The 19,703-nt window shown below is 45.2% G+C and overlaps 2 protein-coding genes across 4 annotated transcripts in view; both read right to left on the reverse strand.

Moving 5' to 3' along the window:
* The window catches only part of TSPAN9 (tetraspanin 9), a 171,276-nt gene extending 170,542 nt beyond the window's left edge, over positions 1-734 (reverse strand). The window contains exon 1 of one of the 3 annotated variants that reach the window (XM_032098884.1): positions 635-734. The gene's annotated coding sequence lies outside the window, so the exon portion shown is untranslated. The remainder of the gene's footprint in view (positions 1-634) is intronic. The other 2 variants (XM_032098883.1, XM_032098881.1) reach the window with 2 other exon arrangements.
* A 7,001-nt stretch (positions 735-7,735) lies between these two features.
* Positions 7,736-19,703, reverse strand: part of TEAD4 (TEA domain transcription factor 4) — a 51,024-nt gene continuing 39,056 nt past the window's right edge. Inside the window, exons 11-13 of the mRNA XM_032098885.1 lie at positions 12,210-12,350; positions 10,638-10,790; positions 7,736-7,973 (exon numbers count right to left, since the gene is read on the reverse strand). Coding sequence (XP_031954776.1) covers positions 7,860-7,973; positions 10,638-10,790; positions 12,210-12,350 — 408 coding nt within the window. The 3' untranslated portion in view covers positions 7,736-7,859. The remainder of the gene's footprint in view (positions 7,974-10,637; positions 10,791-12,209; positions 12,351-19,703) is intronic.

The following is a 19,703-nucleotide window of genomic DNA, read 5'->3' on the forward strand; positions in this document are numbered from 1 at the left end:
CCACCTCGGCGGGCGCTGCCGAGCGGAGCTGTCAGCCCACGGCGGGCTCGCTCCCGTCCCGGCCGGAGCGCAGCCTCCCCTCACGCGTGTCCTGCGCGCTCCCAGCCCCTCACACCGCAGCAGCCTCGGGGGTGCGCAAGGCCACAGCAGAGGCAGCCCCCGCCTGCCAGCAGCGCTGTCCCAGCGGTGTGTTTCCCGCTGGCGGGGACAAATCCGTCCCTAGCCGAAGCCATCCGCTCCCGTGCGGGATGGGCACCGCGGGTTCCCCGGCCGAGAGCAGGACCGCGCACGCAGACGCCACTGGGCTCGTCTCATCCCTCTGAACTAACTTTCCTGTTTCCGCAAAAATCACACAGGCACCGGAGGGGGTGGGGGGTTATTGTTTCCAGCAAACACTCCTCACCCCTACGAGCCACCCGCACCCCTCCCGCACCCCCATCCCGCCGGGACCCCGCCGCTCCCCAGCATCTCCAGCGGCCGGGCCGGCATCCCGCGACCCTCGCGACCTCCGCGACGGGCAGCCCCCGGCACCCCCGCCCCGGGCCGCCCCGCTCCTGCCATGTCCCCTCTCTCAGGGCCGGGAATCGCCCGCAGGTCCCCGCCGCCCCTCGCCCCCCGCGGCGCCGGGTCTCACCCGCGCGTCCCTGGGCCGGGCCGGATGGGGCCGAGAGCTGGGGGAGCGGCGGAGGTACGGCAGGACACGGCCCCAGCTCCTGCCAGCGGAAACGGGAGGAGGGGCTCGGACCGGCGTTACCGAGCGGGGAGGAGCTGGGGGCGCTGCCCAGGGGAGGCTCCAGCCCCGCGGAGGAGGGAAGGGAGGGATGGAGCAAGGGAGCGTTGCCGGCCCCCTCCTCCAGCGCACGCCACCCGCTCCATCCTGCGCCCGCCGGAGCCCCTTAGGCAGAGCTGTGCCTGGAGCCTGCCCCTCTCCCTTTTTCCCCCGCGGGACCCTCCGGAAGCCCCTGGGGTGGGCGCCAGGAGCATCCCCCGGCGCACCCTCCCGGAGCTGGCGGGATGCGCCGGGGCGGGGGGCACCGACCGTCCCCCCTCAGCTGCCCCCTGCCCCGAGGGAGCCGCGGCGGGATGGCCCCTCCGGGCTCAGGTCGGCGGGGTGGTGCCCGTGCCCGCAGGCGGCCGTGAGCGCAGCCCTGACCGCTGCTGCAGACGGCGAACCCGGGCTCAGATGCTCGGTGGTCCGCAGCCCACCACGACTGCCTGTGTGTTGCTATGGCTTCTAGCATAGGGAGAAAGCATGTCTGAGTGCCCCTCTGAGCGTTCTGCGGTCGCAGCAGGAGTTGTAGACAGGTGTGGGTCGGTCTCCTCTCCCAGGTAACAAGTGATAGGACGAGAGGAAACAGCATCAAGCTGTGCCAGGTGAGGTTTAGATCGGACATTAGGAAATATTTCTTCACTGAAAGGGTGTTCAAATATTGGAACGGATTGCTCAGGAAAATGGTGGAGTTATTATTCCTGGAAGTATTCCAAAAATTAGTATATATGGTGCTTAGAAAATTGTTTTAGTGGTGGATGTGGCAGTTCTGGGTTAATGGCTGGACTCTTGGAGGTCTTTTCCAACCTTAATGATTCTTATCTGTGGTGCTGTGTGAGACAGGGCCATAAGGGAATTCCTTTGAGATCACACAGAAAGTCCCCACCTGCCTTCCCCTGGGGGACAGTGGAAGTGCAACAAAAACTTAATGAAGCCAACTTTAAACACTGTCCCCAGCAGAAGAGTTGTCTTAACACAGCTGGGTAACGTTCTGGCATGGACCACTAAGTGAAGTGTTACATGGTGGGGAAACAACCTAGAAGTGGGGCAGAGATGCTTACAGTAGACCAATGCAGCTACGGACATGGGCCTCCTGAGAGGAACTGTATTTTACAGTGTATGAAGAGCAAATCAAGGCTTTAGCGTAAATGTTTTTGCAGAAGGAAGATCTTATTTCACATTCCTAGGTCCCCTGTGTATTCTCATTTCCTTCTCGGGTACTGCTGCTGCTGTCACACTTCTCAATTCAAGGGGATGTCCACATCAAATATATTCTCTCATACCTTCCATTGTGTCCTAAGTGGATTTTTATGAACTGCTTGGTTCAACAGACTCGAACCATCCTGGTGGCAGTGCTTCCAGCAACACAACTGTCATTTGCTGCATGTTTGTTTCTCTCCCTCCCAGCTGTTTGTCATTTATTTATGTACAGAAGTACACAAACATTGCTGTGTTTACCTTAAAGCAAGCAATGAAGGAAATATGTCTTGCAATGCAGCAGGAGATAAAGAGATCTCTGGAGAGAACTTCTTTTGGTTCTTTGGTTCCAGACTCCAAGAAGAATCCATCTCCTGGATGCTGTAGCTCTAATGCAGTAAATCCCGCTATACCTGAGGACTGAAGGATCTTCATTTCAGAATTGTTGCCAGTCTTTAAATAACTCATAACTTATTTGGAAATAAACAACCGCTTCCTGAAGGACAAGTGGCACAGGAAGTCAGCAGACAATGAGGACACATTTGACAGTTTTGGTGGTGGTGTTATTGTTGGTTGGTTGTTTACTCTGAAAGAAGCAGCATGATGTTGTGTTCTTTACCTGTTGCATAAGCACAAGCGGCTTCATACTCAGGTATATGGGATTTCTATTGTTCAAGTCAAAGCAAAAAATAGATATGTGAAATCAAGTCATCATTTTGTGTCTACCTTGGAAAGAAGGTAAAAAGTGCATGGGAAGAAAATAAAACATATATGGGGGCTTTGTATGAGCATGATCATTTAGGGAAGAGCTTGAGGATCACTGTGAAACTGAGGACTGGAGTGGCTGATACTGCAGATACACTTTCTACCAAGGAAACTGCATTTCTCTGCAGGTCTCTTCTCATTTATGCCAGTAAGTTTAGGAAAGTAATCTCAGTTAGACCTGTGTTTCAGCTTCAACTAGCTGTCTTCCACATGCAACCAAATCTAACATAGGGGCACTCTGATGTTGTCCATACAGTGAAGAACAGAAGGAGTTGCACCTAATCAGCATCTTTTCCCAGGCAACCAGCAACAGGACCAGAGGACACAGTCTTAAGCTGCACCAGGGGAAGTTTAGGCTAGACCTTAGAAAAAAATTCTTCACAGAGTGAGTAGTTCAGCATTGGAATGGGCTGCTCAGGGAGGTGGTGGGGTCACTGTCCCTGGAGGTGTTTAAAAAATACTGGATGTGGCACTTAGTGCCACGGTCTAGTTGATAAGGTGGTGTTAGGTCACAGGTCAAACTTGACAATCTCAAAGGTCTTTTCCAACTTAGTTAATTCTGTGATTCTGTGTACCTGAATCCATGGCATCTGGCCAGCAAACCTAAGGGCTACATGCAGCTTTTGAGAACAGCTTTGAGGCATCTAGAAACAGATGCTTTCCAGCGTGATTGACAGGATGTCAACTGTATTAGCAAATCTGTGGCTTTGGTGCCAGCCACCAATTTCAGATGAAATGATAACATGGCAATAGAGCTGAGTGCTGTGGAGAAATTAAGGAGGTTGAGAATCAAAATCTATGCTTCTCTTTTTGTCAGAAAGAGATCATCCATCTAGACTCTCTAACTTTGCTATGTTCAGGTTCTTTGCATCGTTACTGCTGTATTCTGCACCTGAAGGAGATGAGGGCGGTGCTTCTCTTTAATGATACTCTATTTGTTTTCCTCAGAATGAGCACCACTACTTCTGCATGTCATTTAAGAGGCCAAAAATTGTATGAATCACAGATTTGGAGTCTTGACTAATTGCTGAACCAGCATGTTAAATGCAGGCAAACATAGCTACTAATGTAGTAGATCTGGATCTGGTGTCCAAAAGGATTGGGACTGCACCACAGTCTGTGAGGTTACTGACAAAGCTGTGGTCAAGCTTCTGGCTAGCTTTCCCTTGTAGAGAGTAGCCCTGATCTTGCTGTTTCATTGCAAGCATGCAAGTTGTCTTCTGCCTTCCTGCTTGGTTTTGATATAGACTGTGCTTGCAGGACTGATGAAACAGCATGGCACCCTGGCAGCTTCTTGAAGGCTCAGCATGTGTTGCTCCTCCTCTTCTACAGATCTAGAGCAAGTTTGAAGGTGTTCTCACCTGTCTGAATTAGTTCTTATTCTTTGCTGTGACCACACAAGTTCTTCAACTCCTTCATCTAGTCCAGGATATCAAAGGATATCAAAGAAGCAAGACAAAAATGAGCTGGGAAGTGGAGAAGAAAAGGTCACTAGGAAACCATTGCACCAAAGGCTAAACCATGTGTGTAACACTCAAGGAAATAAAGATCCTTGGGTCTAGATATTGAAGTAGAAAGAGATTTAAATTCAATCCCTACCTTTGCCTCTAGGCCTACCTACGTGTTTTCTTTGTTGGCAATGTCAGCTTAAGAAGTTCCCACCCCCTCACCACAGATACATGAATGAATTCAAATGAACTTGTCTTACCTGAACTGTTCCTTTTGGCTTTGAAGTGAGGATGAAGGGAGAGCTCCTGTCTTGCCTAGTTCTGTGTTGCTCAGACCCGTGGTCTGTTGTATCTTATCTCAGAAGACTATCAGTAAGTGGAATCATTTATTAATTCAGTTTGACGTGATTCCACAAGCAGATGTAGCTGCACAAATTAGGGCTGATAAACTGAAGCATGTACATTTAAAAAAAAGGGAGTCAGTTAAATGGAAATTTTCTAAGTGCTTTGTTATAAAGAAAACATGGATATATAGATTTTGTCACTTTACCTTCTAATGTCTCAGTGTTGTGGCTGTAAAGTGACCAGAGGAATCAGCTTTTACTGTTTCATCCTTTGATTTTACAGCAAGTTCTTACAAGCTAAGGTTAACAATTCTGATATTTCTGCCCCAACAGAAATTAAGCTTGTAAGACACTGATACCCTCATTTGTTGTTGGTTCTTTAGAGTTCAATTTAGCCTTTCCTCTCGAAACTAGGCTATCTCCTTTTTTACATATGCTGCTATTTTGTGTTTGCTTTGCTTTATTTTTAGCAAAATTGCAGCTGGCTCTTAGTTCTGATGCACTGTCTGGTTTCTTCTGGTGAAATTCCAAGAAAGGAAGCCTTGGGGACAGAGAGCTACAGTCCTTCCAGTCTTTGAAGTATTTTTGCATGGATCTCACCCATTCTGCAAGGGAACAGAAGCCTTTTAGTCCAGATCAAAACTTCCAGTACTTCTTTTGCCTCATAGCTTTAGTAAATCATCTTCATCTGATGGCCTACATAAAAGCAAGCTCTGCCAGAGACATAAATTTTCTTTTCATTTCTCCACTGAGTTTCAAAGGCAGGTAGATGTCTCTTGCTGACCCTGGTTATTGACACCAGGGAGCTGTGAACTCCAAGAGCAAGCACAGAAAGGAATAGTGCCAGAGAAGAGTCTTCCATTGCTATTAAGTTGAAAAAAACCCTGCATGAGTGTCCTCAAATCAACTGTGCAGAGATTTCATCTGTTCCTCAGCCTGTTGGTTTGTGTTTACTACTACCTTGATAACATCTTAAAACTTTGCTTAATGTGGTTTTACTCATGATCAGCTAATGGACTAAGTGGACGGCTCATCTTCCTCAGGGACTGATTTCCATAGGATCTGCTGTTGTGGTGTAACCCTGTGGTGAATGCGTGCAAGGCACCAGGCTCATGTTTGCAGGAGAGTACAAATATACATCACAAGGAATTTTCCATTGCTGAGGACTTTCTCTGCCCTTTCTCTGTTCAGGCTTCATTTCAAAACATTGTTGTCTGCATTGGCCAAAAATACTTTTCCCAAGGGTCAGTCTTTTTTCTCATTAGCGAGGTTTTATTTGATTTGTTGCCTGCTCCACGCATGGTTCAGAGATCAGGAAGGAAATTGCACAGGGCTGAAATAGGCAGGTGCATGCATCAGCAATGGACTGTAGTTGGTGCCATTCATACCTACATGGCCAGCTGGAGGGGCTGGCTGGTTTGCAGAGATTTAGTTAATTCAGTCCTGGGTGGCTTGGTCACCTGGCTGGGACTAGCATTAACACCCGATGGATGGGCAAGGGCAGCCTGTGCTTGCATGGAATTTTTATGTGTAGCACAGAACAGCAGGTATTTCAAGATGCTTTGTTTTCTAGGTGTTTAAAGTACTTGGCTCATCTTTCTCCAAGCTTGACTGATTCTGGTTACCAGGTATGTAGATCTTCTGGAAAGCTGTTGGCATCTGTGCTCTGTATTGCTGTTCAGAGGTCAGTTCTTGAAGGTATTTTTTTGTCTTGGAGAGAGCAGGCAGAGCAGGAACTTGGTGTAGATTTTGCTATAAGTGCAAGCAGAATTTCTGTTCTTGACCATTTTGGCTCCTGCACAGAGAAGGTTACCAGCACTAGCCCTGCAAAGTCCTTAATACTAGCCTCTGAGAATGCAGGGTCTGCAAGATTGGGAGGAAAAAAATATATGGAGCACTTTTCCCATAATAAGAAACTAACCATCCTTCTCCAGCTCTGACTTCATGGCATCGTCTTTGCTATCCTCCTTACCCTTGTCCTTTCCTTCCCATGCTTCAAAGCACAGGGTATGCCTGGTGAAGACTCATCCCTGTCAGGGACCTCCCACGTGCAAATGGAAACACACACTTTTACAGTTACAACAGATCAACTGGCATGCAATGGCTTAACGAGGAGGTAAGTCAATTAGTCCCCCTTCCACATTAAACTGATTGTCCAGGCCATGGGACTCTGGCTGGCCACCCAATAAATTTCCTGTTCAACAGCTGCCAGAGAGCATCATGCAAACCACCTCTTCCCTCAGAGCAACATGAATGGCTGCATCTTTCCCCCACATCAGCAGCATTGTGGGGACCAAGATTATTGCCTCTCAGTGACTCCTGAACAGACAACCTCAGTTTACAAGTAAAGCAGAGAGGCTGTATTTGACTGCCTTGGAAACACACAATTTGCTGGCCAAATGACATTCTGTGCAATACTTGTGCACCTCACTGTCTGCAGCTAACAGGTGGGACAATTCGACCTCTGTAAACAATTATTTTGCTGGTGCACAAGAGCACAGCCTGGCTCACTGAGCATTAGTAACAGTGCAGGATCAGAAGCAAAAGCAGCAAGAATTATTTTACTCTGTCAAGTCATCAGACTTGATACATAGAGGAAATCTGCTGGGCAAGACAACATGATTTAACATACCCAATTTTCTAAGCAAAACTTCACTTAAAACACACAAAAAAAGGCTGGTCTCTCACTGTCAGGCACAGAAGAGAGGGAAAAAGAAATGAGCCACTAACAGAGCAAGGCAGAATGAGCCTGTGACTGCACAACTGCTGATGTGGACAGCTGGACAGGCAGCTGTGCAGGATAGCTGTGCAATTTCTATACAGACACGTGCCCACGTATGTCTAACTGGCACCTATATAAATGTATGGTAACCGTGTCTGTGCATGTGTTGACTTTCACGTGAGTGTATATGAGTGCACACACTCAGACCAGGTGTAGCATGAACATGTTCAACCTGTTCACATGTGGTCAGAGTTGTGGAAGCTGCTGCCATTGCCACTGGCCTACCTGTATGCTCAGGTGCATACACTCCTTTTGTGTGTGTGATCACACCCGGGGTGTGCACTGTGGGAAATGCTTTTCATGGGATGCTGATTCTGGTGAGACCCTTAAGCAGCCATTTGCCTGTTTCCTTGACTCCAAGTGTTTTTCCCATTTGCACAAAACTGGAGATAGAAACTTCACTCTATCAATCACAAACCAGCTCAGAGGTACTTTTCTGAAAATACACAATATCTGCAGTTTATTTTTCAGTTTGGTATGGGGGGCAGGGGTTGTTCAAGCACAGACTTTTTTCTTAGACATGCATTCCATGGACATCTCAGGGCAGAGAGTCTCTAGTCCTTCACCAGCCGGTAGATGTGATGCTGGGCACCATGGTCACTAGTTGATACTTCAAAAACATATGCTATGCACAGCAAGGTCTCCTGTGTGTCCCTGTTTGTCACAACCTAGACAGAAAAGAAGAAGAAGCTGAAATGGCAACTGCTATTTCTCTGCTTAAATATTCCAACACATTTAACATAAAGCAGAAAGTCAGTAATAGACAAAGAACAGAGAAGTGCAGGATTGATACACAGCTTGACCACCACAAGCCCCAGTCTGTGTGCCCACACACCAAAGCACTTTTGCAGCCTCAGAACTAAAATGCAATAAAGAGACAGGGAGGTGAGCAGAGTCCACTGGGAGGAAAAGTCCACTATGACCAAGCAGTGACCACATCAGTGGACACAGGTCCACCAGGTCCTCTACTTCCCACCCTTGGTGTTGCAGATTTCAGCAGAGGGAAAGTGTTTCACCCATAAAAGCTCTTTTTGCTCTGTTTGTTGGGTATAAGAGGCCCCCTCCTGTGGCACATCCACTCCTGTTCACACATATATCACAGCCACAGTGAATTGTTTCCCTTCATCAGTTCCTGCTTGTCAGTGGTAGACACAGAATGTGAAGATTAGAGAGCATAACTTCTTTAACAGGAGACTTACGGATTTGACTCCATTATACTTCCCATTCCATGCACTGTAGGTGTTGGGGGAAGGATGGCTGCTACACTCATGCATTCTTACAGAAGCTCCTTTTTTCCCATTTTTTCCTACAGCCCCTCAGGACCCTTAGCTTCTCTACACCGTGACTCTATCAGCAGCATGGTGAAGGAGCAGTGCTGTCCTAGTTTCTGCAGCATGCACTACGTGGCAGAGACAAGAGAAATATTGCACTCAGAACTCCCAGCTCAGCTTCCCTTTCTCTGTCACTGCACAACTTTGCACATTCTTGTCACCTGAGTTTGTGCCATAGCTAAAGTTCTCTCCTGCTGGAGGAGACAGATTTTTATCAGCAGTAGCACCAACTCAGCTGCAGAAGAAAAACATTCCAGCTGGAGTCTTACACTGTACCACAGCCTAATTGTTCTTGTGAAAACAGGAAGAAAATAGCTGTTTTCAAACTTGCTTATTAATTTTAGCAGTCTGATTTTGGTCTATTCTGCTTTCTTTTCTTACTTCATGATTGGGTTTGCAGTTGGACTCCTTTCTTTGGCAAGATGTGGTGAGTTACACACATCCAGGTGTGGTAAGGCACCAGGCCCTTTTCTGAAAAAATGAGCTCTGAAATCTTGGGAGTGCTAGATCCAGGAAATGTGCAAAGCAAGATAAATGATGCTTGTGGGATTAGGGATATCTAAGCTCATAAAAGGGTGTACAAAAAAATATTAGACTTGCCTCAAAGTTGGTAGTGGGGACTGAGAGCTACCAACATGCATTACATTATGCATTTTTCAGCTCCCCGGTGGGGAGTGAGCTCAGGCTGCTGCTCAGGGAGCAGGTGCACCTTCATCTTGCACAGGACTGCAAGGCAGTGTGTGCCAGCATCCACATGGGACATGCCTTCAGTGACAGAAGGTAAGGGAAGGACATGAGATTTCTCAAAACATAAAGCCCCTGAGGAAGTAAAATGATGTGACAGCTTTTTTTAATAGAATTTATAGGAAGTGCTGGCCTGACTGAGGAATGAAGCGTGCAGAAAGCAGCTTCAGTGTTCCTCAGTATGGATTACAGCACACAGGTCTTCCATCTCTCTGCCTCTGTCCCTTTCATGCTTTTGCTCATCTAGAAGAACTCTCAGCATTTATACTCCTCATTTCTTCCCGATGTTTAAGATTTTAATACAAACATGGAAGAGTTAACTTCTTAATGCCCTGTGAGGTATATTATTAACCCAGTGTTTTACAGCTGATGTATCTGAGCCACAGACCAGTGAAATGAGTTGCCTGCAGTTATCCAACATCCTCAGAGAATGGAATGAAAACCCCTTTGATTTCCATTCTTTCATACAGCCACCAGCACCTCTTCTACTTACCCAGCCTCACGTTCTTTGGGCGAGGATCTCTGACGCCTCTTACAGAGGCAAACACAGAATTCAGTCCATTAGAAAAATCCACCTTTTAAGATGTCTGCCCTCTTCCCAAGTTTAGGTTGCATCTGAGCCTGGAAAGGCTCCCAGTATAACAAAACACTAATGCAGATCTAACTGCCGTAGCCTTGTAAAATCCTCACCTACCTAGAGGTTGTGGTGATTCAGGTGGTGTCACAGAGCTTCCCCACACCATGCCCCTTCCTTTGCATGTCTCCATTTTCTTTACAGGTCCAGGATGGTTATGAAGACACTGCTTCTCCCCCTCCCCCCATCTGGTCAGCGAAGAACTCTTTGCACAGAAGAATTTTATAGCCACTCAACAGTGCCCTCGTGGCTTTTTTACCTTGAAAAAAAAGGGCCAGGGCACAGAAAGGACCTCAACATTTGTGAAATACTGGAATGAGCATTTCCTTCACTGACTTTTTCATCATTCCCCTTCCTTGGTCTCTCTGCCTCCTGAGCTCTCCCTTTATTTTTCTTTTTATCTCTCTCTTAGCCCAGGTCTCTCAAATTCTTTTGCTGCTCCTCTGCATGAGTTACTATCTGTTGAGCTCCATAAATGGTCTTGAAGTGCAATACACATGAAAGACACTAAGTTCAATTAGATGCTGAGCTAAAAAAGGAAATCTGCTTTGACTCTCAACACTGAACTCCTGCATGGTGCTTACTTGTTGCCAAGTTGCACCAAAAACAGTTGAAGTTCCCACCTGTAAGATAGTGAAGTTCTCCAGCACACTGTTCATCATGTACTTCTCGGGAAGGTGCTTGAGTTTGTGGATGAAGTTGATCATGTATTCGCAGAGAGGGGAGCGGTGGATGCGGTAGGAGTAGTGTCCGTTCTCATAGCGCGCATACTCTGTCTGCAATGCAAAACACAGAAGGGGCACGTGGGGCTACGCTGTCACACCAGTGACACTAAGCACAGAAAGGGACTCAGAACAGGAAAATTACAGTGGCACTTTCAAGTAATTTTATTAACAATGACCACAGTGCTTTGCACCAAAGTCAGTCCCTTTGAGCCCTCCAATTTCTTTGGCTTGATTTCTTTTTTTTTTCTTTAGAACAGTGGGTTCCAGCTTATGAGCAGCAAACTCTCAGGGCACTGTGAAAGGTAACTAAGAGCAACAGACCAATTGTCACCTACACTACAGTCTGCATCCCTACTAGAAAAATATTAGGTGTGAATAAACTGAAAAAGGTAATAACTGCTGTTTTAGCAAGACCAGGAAGTAATGATAGTAATAGTATGCTCAGGATGCTTTACAGCTAAAAAAGACGAAAGCCTTCTGGTACCTGTGCTAGAGATCATAGAGCTCTGCTCCCCTTTAGGAGAGGGTCTGGCCAACCATACACAGAGGGATTTTCTTGTTCACATTCACACCTTAGCTCCTGTATATTTTATTTGTCTTTGAAGAGAAACTGAGGCCATATTCTATGATTTCACAGCAGACCCTTAAATGCCTGTAACATCCTTTCACCCCAGAAGCTCAGTCTTCTTTCCTGTGAACCAAGACACTTTCCTTTGGCCTCTCTGTCCCACCTGCGAATACTTAACTGGACTTTAGGAATGCCTATTGTGTGACTGGAGATGGGTCTTGGGGAAGGATGCACCTTGAACTGACTGCTGACACAAGAACAGCTGGTGTTCTGCACCAGCATCTCAAGGCTCCTTGAGAAACAGGGCAGCAGGAGGCATGTCAAAGCAGCTCTCTTAGCAGCTGAATGCGGCATCAAAACTAATTTCTTCAATGCCAGTTATATACATGATTTTGCAGTTCCCCTGTTGCTCAAGCTGTCAGTGTACAAGCTCTAGGTCATATAAAACTGTAAGACCATAAATCATTACAGTCAATTAATGGCTATAGTCTATAAATGATATGTTCAAAAACACAGACGAGAGTGAGGTGTTGCTTACATGTTTTCACTTTTCTGGACTACAAAACAAGGGGTCTGTGTCTCCTAGCTTTCCTTTGTTTCCCAAAAAGCCCCAGAGAATCACCAGAGCTAAGAGTCTTATGTATTTACATCTCCTCAGAAACTGAGATAGAAGGGAAAAGCAGCAAACACTACCAGATCTTCAGTGAAGTCCTGAGACAGGGCCATGTTGCAGGCTCAGTGATCTTACACCTGGCATGTCTCAGAAATAATATGTGGCATCCGTCTCCCTGACAAGAAGCATGAAATATATTTTGCCTTGAGATACAAAGGCAGGATGCAAATACTTGAAGTGAGAAAACAGCAGCCAGAGAGAACCTTGCACCCAGGTGTCTGCTCCTTACCTCTACTTTCTCTACCACCTGCTTTCCAAAGGAACACACTTTGGTGGAACAGGTAATGACCATGTTTTCTGGGCTCTCGTATTGGCTGGAAACGCCATAGAAAGATCTGGATTCATCTTCAATATTGGTATTCAAATCAGCCTGCCAAAAAAAAAGAAAAAAAATTTAGATGGTTATCAACAGATGGTTGTGGCATTTTCTCACCATTACCTTGTGTAGCCAAGATAGTAAAGTATTGGAGTGCCCCAAGCTCCTTAAGCAGACCAGTGTGCATTGAGCAAGCGAGAGAAATCTGAAGAGTGTTGAATAAAATCCCATTCCCACTTCAGAAAATAGTGGTGTGGATTTGCATACGCATTGGGGAAATCTGGTGGAAGATCCTCCTAACATTAAAAACATATGATACAGCTTGGAGGTACTCACAAAGCATGTGGAGAGCTGACTGCAGAGACAGAGCAGTGCAACAGACAGGCTAGACTGGGCTGACTCACCAAGGAAGGAAAATAACGGTAAAGCAACAGTAATAAAGTTGGTAAGGGAAAACAGACAGCAGGGAAAAGGAACGTGTGGGTACACACACACATCAGGCTCCAGTACTATGATATAAAGACTGTAAATAGACAGGATGCAACATAAGGAATGTAGGTTACCGATGGATCCAGCCCAGTTACACCTGAATTCAAACCCATCTCCATTAGCAGCCACAGTTTTCAAATGTGAGTGCCTAAGGCTGGCCAACCAAAGCTTCCGGTTGGGACTTAACTCCTAAAAAGCCTGGCTCTCTGAAGCTTCCACCAGGGGTCATTCCAACCACAGTTATGAACCAAGTGGCGGTTCCCTTAAGCTCTGGAAACACTAAGGGAGTGTGGGAAGTCCCAGCTCAGCTTCCTCCCCTTCAAAACCGAAAGGGCAGAGCTTCTCTGTGCTCCACAAGCCCAGGTGCTAATTTAACTCAACATAAAAGCAAGGATCGGTTCCCATAGGCCGCTCCAGAGCATTTTATTCTTCCAGCTGAACCAAGGGAAAGAGGAAACTGAAGAAAGAGTGTTCCTGCTACAGTGGATATACTGTGAATAGGACAGCATTAAATGCCATTCTAGCAGGGTTTTCTTAACCAGTGTCAGTGAAGAGTTTTTATTTGAGATCTAGAGCAGCACTAAGGACAAGCAGTGCTAGCTTTGGAACAAGACCACCACAATAATGAATACCTCTCTTTCTTTGCCATGCAAAATACCTGTCTCTTCTTTGCCATGAGATAATAAATACTGTTAGCTTAGCAGTCTTAAGGAGCAATTTCACAAAAGGTTTAGGTCAGTCTAGAAAGTGCCAGTCAAGTTTTCTCCCCATCTGTAGACACATGAGCTTGCTGCTGCCTTTGTGCCACCACATAAGATGAGGGCACAAAGATTGCCTGTTTTCATAGCAATGCATACTCGGGGTTGGCTTGAGTCTCTTCAGAAACCGCACCTCAGAGTTGTAGTTTGATGATGCCAGGCTGGTCCTGACCCCAAGAGAGAGCAGTCTCACTCTTCCAGAGCAGTTTGTGCTTCCCCATTCCTGCTGTACTGACACATTTCTGTAGCTGTATCACAAGGCTCACTGAGGAATTGCTCAGCTAGTTCTCAGCGGGATCAGTTCCCTGGCCTGATTCAGAAACACTTGTGTGTGCTCAGACAAAGAACGTGTGTTGGGAGGATGAGCAGCAACAGGGAAAGCAGAAGGCAGGACAGCTTCTTCTAGTGAATTATTATGGTCATGCTGAAGACCTTGATATTAAATAACTGTAGTTATGCAGCTACTTTCTTTGTACCACAAATGTACCTGAATTAGATAGTAGCAGTTACTCTGTTCTGGTTTAGGTTTTTATTGAATTACTGTATTGTAATACTGTACTTTAATACTGTAATACTCACTTCCATGTCAATGCAACTAACTCTATTATTTCACCCACACTCCAACTGTCTGAATAAAGATTAATTTCTTCCCTTCTCCAAAGAGGAACTAGACCAGGAGTCCTTCACAATATTTTTCATCTGTTTCCCTTGGGAGTGATAAACACAATGTATGGACTTGATTCCGCTCTTCCAAAGAAATTGTCCCACTGAGTCAAAAAGAACAAAGGGTCAAGGCTACAGAGGCTTGGTCAGGCCTCTGCTACATAAACATAACAGAGGCTCTCACTGCAGAACCAGACAACCATTTTCAAGGTCTCACTAGTAAAGTTAAGGTTACATTCTGCTAAAGACTGACTGGTAAAATTAAAAAATAAATGCCGTCAATATGAGGCAAAGCAGTAAGGTGCTAGTTCCACTTCATGAGAAAAGCTTCACTAGCCCTAAGAAGCCACTCTAGGTGTGCCCACAATTTGACAAGCCTCCCATCAGAAGGCCAGACTAGAATTTCACAGCCAGTCAACATCTAATTAATCAACATTAATGGCAAAACTATGGTAATACTGTTTGAATTAAGGAGTCATTGTCATTCACTGACATTATGTACAAGGTTCCTGGAAGCCTTGTTGCAGTGGAGCAGTGGGATCATGTTGGAACTCCCTCACATTTACACTGCACTTTTATTCTAAAGCTTGTCCCATATTATGGGCTAGGACAGTCAGACATGGAGTGATCAGTCACCAAGAGCTGTGTACCCACCTCCTGTCACCTCTGCAGATCTCATAACCATACATACATGGAATTTCAGCAACTTCAGGGCTTGCTGAGGGCTTCAGTTCACGTTTGCAGGAGAATGGAGCTGGAGCACCCCAGACTGTGCTGGGCTTACAGTTACAGCTTACTCACTTATTTACAGCTGCTGGTTCCCACCTTCTCAAGGAAGGCACTGCCCCCATACCAGAGGTTATTTAACACACACATATCTGCTCTTGAACTATTTGCAACCTGGTTTACTCATGTGAACTGAAAGTAGCAATGGTGTACATGAATACAAGACCAAGGAACAACTCAGCAGTGGAACTCCAAACTCCTAGCTTTCCCTGCGGTGGAGATGATTACCTCCTGAAGGGAGACAAGGTAGAAAATTGAGGAAGAACACTACAATCTGCCGCAGCCAAATTAACTTCTAAATGTCAACTGGACACTAGGGTAATTCATGAAAGGATGCAGTTAAACTTCTCAGTATTGCATGAGGACAAGACCATAATGACCAAAAGAGCTACTGCATCTAGCCTAACACCTAAAACCACTATGGCCTACATGCCTAAATTCCTATGAGCTCCTCACAACACCTAGACCATCAGGACTGCATTGCTTCTCTAAAGAAAGCATTGTGTCACAGCACACCCAGGGCTGGAGCGAGCACCCGAGGTCAGCAGAGACAGGTCTGACTTGCTGTGTCCAGTACATTCCACCCTTAAAAGAAGCAAGGCAATAATAGTGACCACGATTCAAAGGAAAATCATCTTCCCAGAACTCCATCAACCAGGAGGGCTAATCTTCACTTTATAGTCTGGGAATCCATGGAAGTTTTTAATATGTAACTGGATGTGACTAGAACCTAGGTGCCTCAACTCCTGTTTGGCAAATGCCCTAGTATGTCCAACATTCCTTACCCCAACCCAGGCAGCCAAAGGAGACATAGGCAGGATTTAGGAAAGCCACACTGAGGGGGCTGAGCTGCTCCTACTTGCCACTGCTAGAACAGGGTGGGACTGCGGGGGCAGCAGCAGCATTCAGACTGTTGGGTGGTGTCCAACATTCAAACAGCTGTTCTCAGTCTCTTTTACAGACAAAGGTAGAAGATCAAATAAATGAGGCATATTACAAGCTAAATCCGAGTTATGAGCCACCAACTGGACCATACTACTTTATCTGACAAAGTCAGGGTTCTTGCTTTCTGTCCAAGAAGTTCCAGATGCAAAAACCTGTGCACACTCTGGCATAGCAGCAATCTGATGTGTCTGGGATGTGTTCAACTCCCTGGCGCAAACTCAGCACAGACGACATCCATAGCTTGCCTGATGACTTCCAAACATGCTGAAACTACAATCACTGACATATCTGTGATCCACATACAGCATGCAAGAGTGAATCTACCTGCTTTGGGAGAAACATCTGAGATTCCCTCCTTTCCAGAGAAGTAAGCACAATGTTTAGTAACCTACAAGACAAGATTTCTAGAGAGAAGAGATGGGATTTGTTCCAGGAAGTGCATAGTACCCCTCCACAAGTTAATATGCTCCTCTCTCCCTTCCATCTCTGAAAAAGATTCTTTGGAAATTCCTCAGCAATTCAGTCTTTCAAGCTGCTTTTTGCTGTCAATAATCTCTATACTGTTGAACACTGTGGGGAACAACTTTGGTGAAAGAAGTACCACTGGCAGAGTCCCCTTACATAAGGCAGCAACTAGAGGTGGTGCTGGTGATGGCACATGAAACTAGTGTGTGCAAAAATCATAAAATTCTCTGTTTCTAACTTGTTTGCTGCCTCATAAGGAGTACCAAGAACAGACTGGACATAGGGACCAAATTGCCATTCCTTGCTCTCCAGGCAGTTTCTGCCAGGTCGGAATTGAAGGCATCCAGTGGGCAAGGCAGGGTGCTGAGGGCAATTTGCACTGCTGCTGTTTTGACTGCATTTGCTTGTGATAGGAGAGAAGCCAAGTGCAGGAACAGCAGTTTCCAGCCCACCCCTTCAGGGCTTTCCCACAAAAGTATATTTAATTTAGCTGAAAGAAAATGCTCAGTGATTTGACTGCCTATCACCAAGAAGAAATCACTACATACATTCTTCACAGGCAGGACAGGGCTCCCAAGAAATTCCCGATTCACGTCTCTACAGATGGCTGCTCTCTGCAAAGTACTACCTGTCCTGGATTCCTGGTTTGTCATTTTCCTTCTGTCTTCCATCCAGAGTCTCACAACTTCTGAAAACTCCAAGATGCAAGTGCACCATTCTACTAACGTGCAAAGCCCTGAGAATGCCTCTTCCCCAAACTATTAATAACGATCCATACAGGAGGAGTTCACGGGGAGAAGCAAGGAACAGGTGGCAGAGATAATATTAGCCTGGAAAAGAGCAGGGCTGCCACTGCCCATGTGTTGGGAGGCTGATGTCTCACATTCATTGTCGTGTGCTAGAATGCACTTGGAGCACAGAGAAATGTCACACAGATGTCATACACAACTTGCCAACCCAAGTCCAAAAATCAGTTCATTGTACCAAATTCCCAATGCCAAAATCAAGGAAGAATTGCAAACACTGCAACACTGCTTATGTTTCAAACTCATCAACTTTTAACTCTTAGCTACATATATAGGTATAAACAATTTAAAGCACCTTTGAACAAATGTGGACATCTCTATCTCAGTCATACTAGATCCTCAATGCTGCCAGTGATGTCAAGAAACCCCAAGCCTGGTGTTTAGAATTAGGCTTCTGGTGCACAACAGATCATCTGGTATATTCAACGCTTACTGTACCAATGGCAGGTTCATGCCTCAGGTTCTTCAAGCCTAAGACTGCATATATCCAACTCCAGCTTATTCATTCCTTGTTTTTTTTAAAGTCTTTGTCACCTGCAACCACAATTTCAAGTCAGAACCTCTGAAAAATCAATCATATCTTCATGTCTCAAAACATCCCTTCAGGTATTTAATTCTACTCACCATTTTATCCTAAAATGATGCTATAAATTCAAGTATAGTAACTGCTTTATCCAATATATCTTTGAACATCAACAGTATATTTGTATAACTGTCCAGAGCTATCAGGCAGCAAAATGAAAAAGCACCCTAGCACATACCGCTACAAAAGCATAAAAATGCAGAGGGATATAAAAATTTCTGCTGAAATCTGGTTGTCTTCTTTTTTTGGTGTTAATCATATTGCCTTATCTGTGAAAAGTGTTTGTTTACTTATTTGCTTCTTGTAAGTCTTAGAAGCTTCCAGTTAACAAATTACTTGGCCTGTAAACTTTGCCTATTTCTAAGTGACAACCTGTAATGCTACCAATAAAACCTGATGTTAAACCCAACAAGGCAAGGGTACCATAAAAAGAAACAGAATGTCAAAATATTAAACCAAGCCCAGAAATATTTCTGTCCTTGTAAGTATAGAGTTGCAGAGCCCCACAAAATCACGTACACACTGGAGTAAAGATGTCCCAAATCCTATGTCACATCTCTTAAAAATCAAGCCAAATTCCAGTGAGTTGATACCCTCTGAACACAAGATACCTTACATGGGAACAGAAAGAGCCCAACTTGATGACATGCCACCATCTAAATCTTTCAAAACTCTGACAGAGGTTGGTCTGACATGGTGCATAGGCCACATTAATACTTTTGATATTAAAAGCCAAATTATCACAATTGCCAAACCGAACCACAAAAGCAGAAAAGCACAATTTTGTCAATTTTGATAAATAAAATCACAGTTGCACCAGATCACAATTTCATGATGATTTCTCTCTCTTCAAGTCAAGGAGTTCAAAGTGTTTTATTCTCTCTATGTAACATCTCCCTCTAAGCTCTTCCTTTTGGTTCTTGAAACCTCCAAAGCACAAAAGGCAATCGCTACCTTTCAAAGGGTGCCCTGTCAAAGGATACACTTCTCAGCAAGGTGCTGTTGTCTCTCTGAGCCAGAACCGAGCTAATCTTCCACCTTTTGTTTTCAGCACCCCAGGCAACCTTTGTTGTACTTTGCCAGGAGCTAATGAAGGGCCCAGATCAGTAGCATGGAGACTGCAAGTAGTAAAATTACACGTCCCCAAAAATCACCAGCAAGCGACACTCTAGGCACAGGCACTTGAGCAGCAGACTCCCAGCCAGCATTCTCCAACTCATTTCTGGAAAGGCTAGGCTTGGGACAGCTGGGAAGTTGCATCTCAAGGCACTTAACTCTTCCTTCTGAAAGCACCAGTCAGGAGGCTTTCTAGTGCCAGTTTGTATGAAGAGAATGAGATAAAAAAGCTCATTTCTCATCATCTCACTCTGACCTGAGGTTGAATTACGTGGTAAACTCAAGGTGAAATGCTCCAAATCCCATTACACATTCCCTCAGCCATCTAGTGTACAACTGCCCTGAGCTACTGTTATTTTTAATTTTGTAATACTTATGATAATATCGATCACCAAAGCTATTTTGTTTGTACCTTGAAGCACAATGGCGCCATTTTTTCAAATTTCAGCTAAATCACAAAAATCCAAATTGAGTGAGTAGGCTTTTGCCGGACTGATTTCTGCCAATTTACCAGAAGTCATTTCAGTAATATATTATCATCATAATCCAATTTCATTATATGTTTCTCTTATCTTTTGCTCTGCCAGCAGTAAATATGCATCTATAAATTATTAGTACTTGGATAACACAAAATGCAACTACAGAGAGAGGAGAAGAGATGGAAAAGTATTGCTTCTGACTGAGGAGTTACACAACACTGAGAGAAGTGAATGCATAAGAGTATGCAGAGAATAATTTCCCCTGCGTTCTTTACTTATACATAAATGAAAATTCTAGAAGGCCCAAGTCACCAATA

This window comes from Corvus moneduloides, chromosome 2, assembly GCF_009650955.1.
Source record: "Corvus moneduloides isolate bCorMon1 chromosome 2, bCorMon1.pri, whole genome shotgun sequence".
In the NCBI taxonomy this organism is placed as follows: domain Eukaryota; kingdom Metazoa; phylum Chordata; class Aves; order Passeriformes; family Corvidae; genus Corvus; species Corvus moneduloides.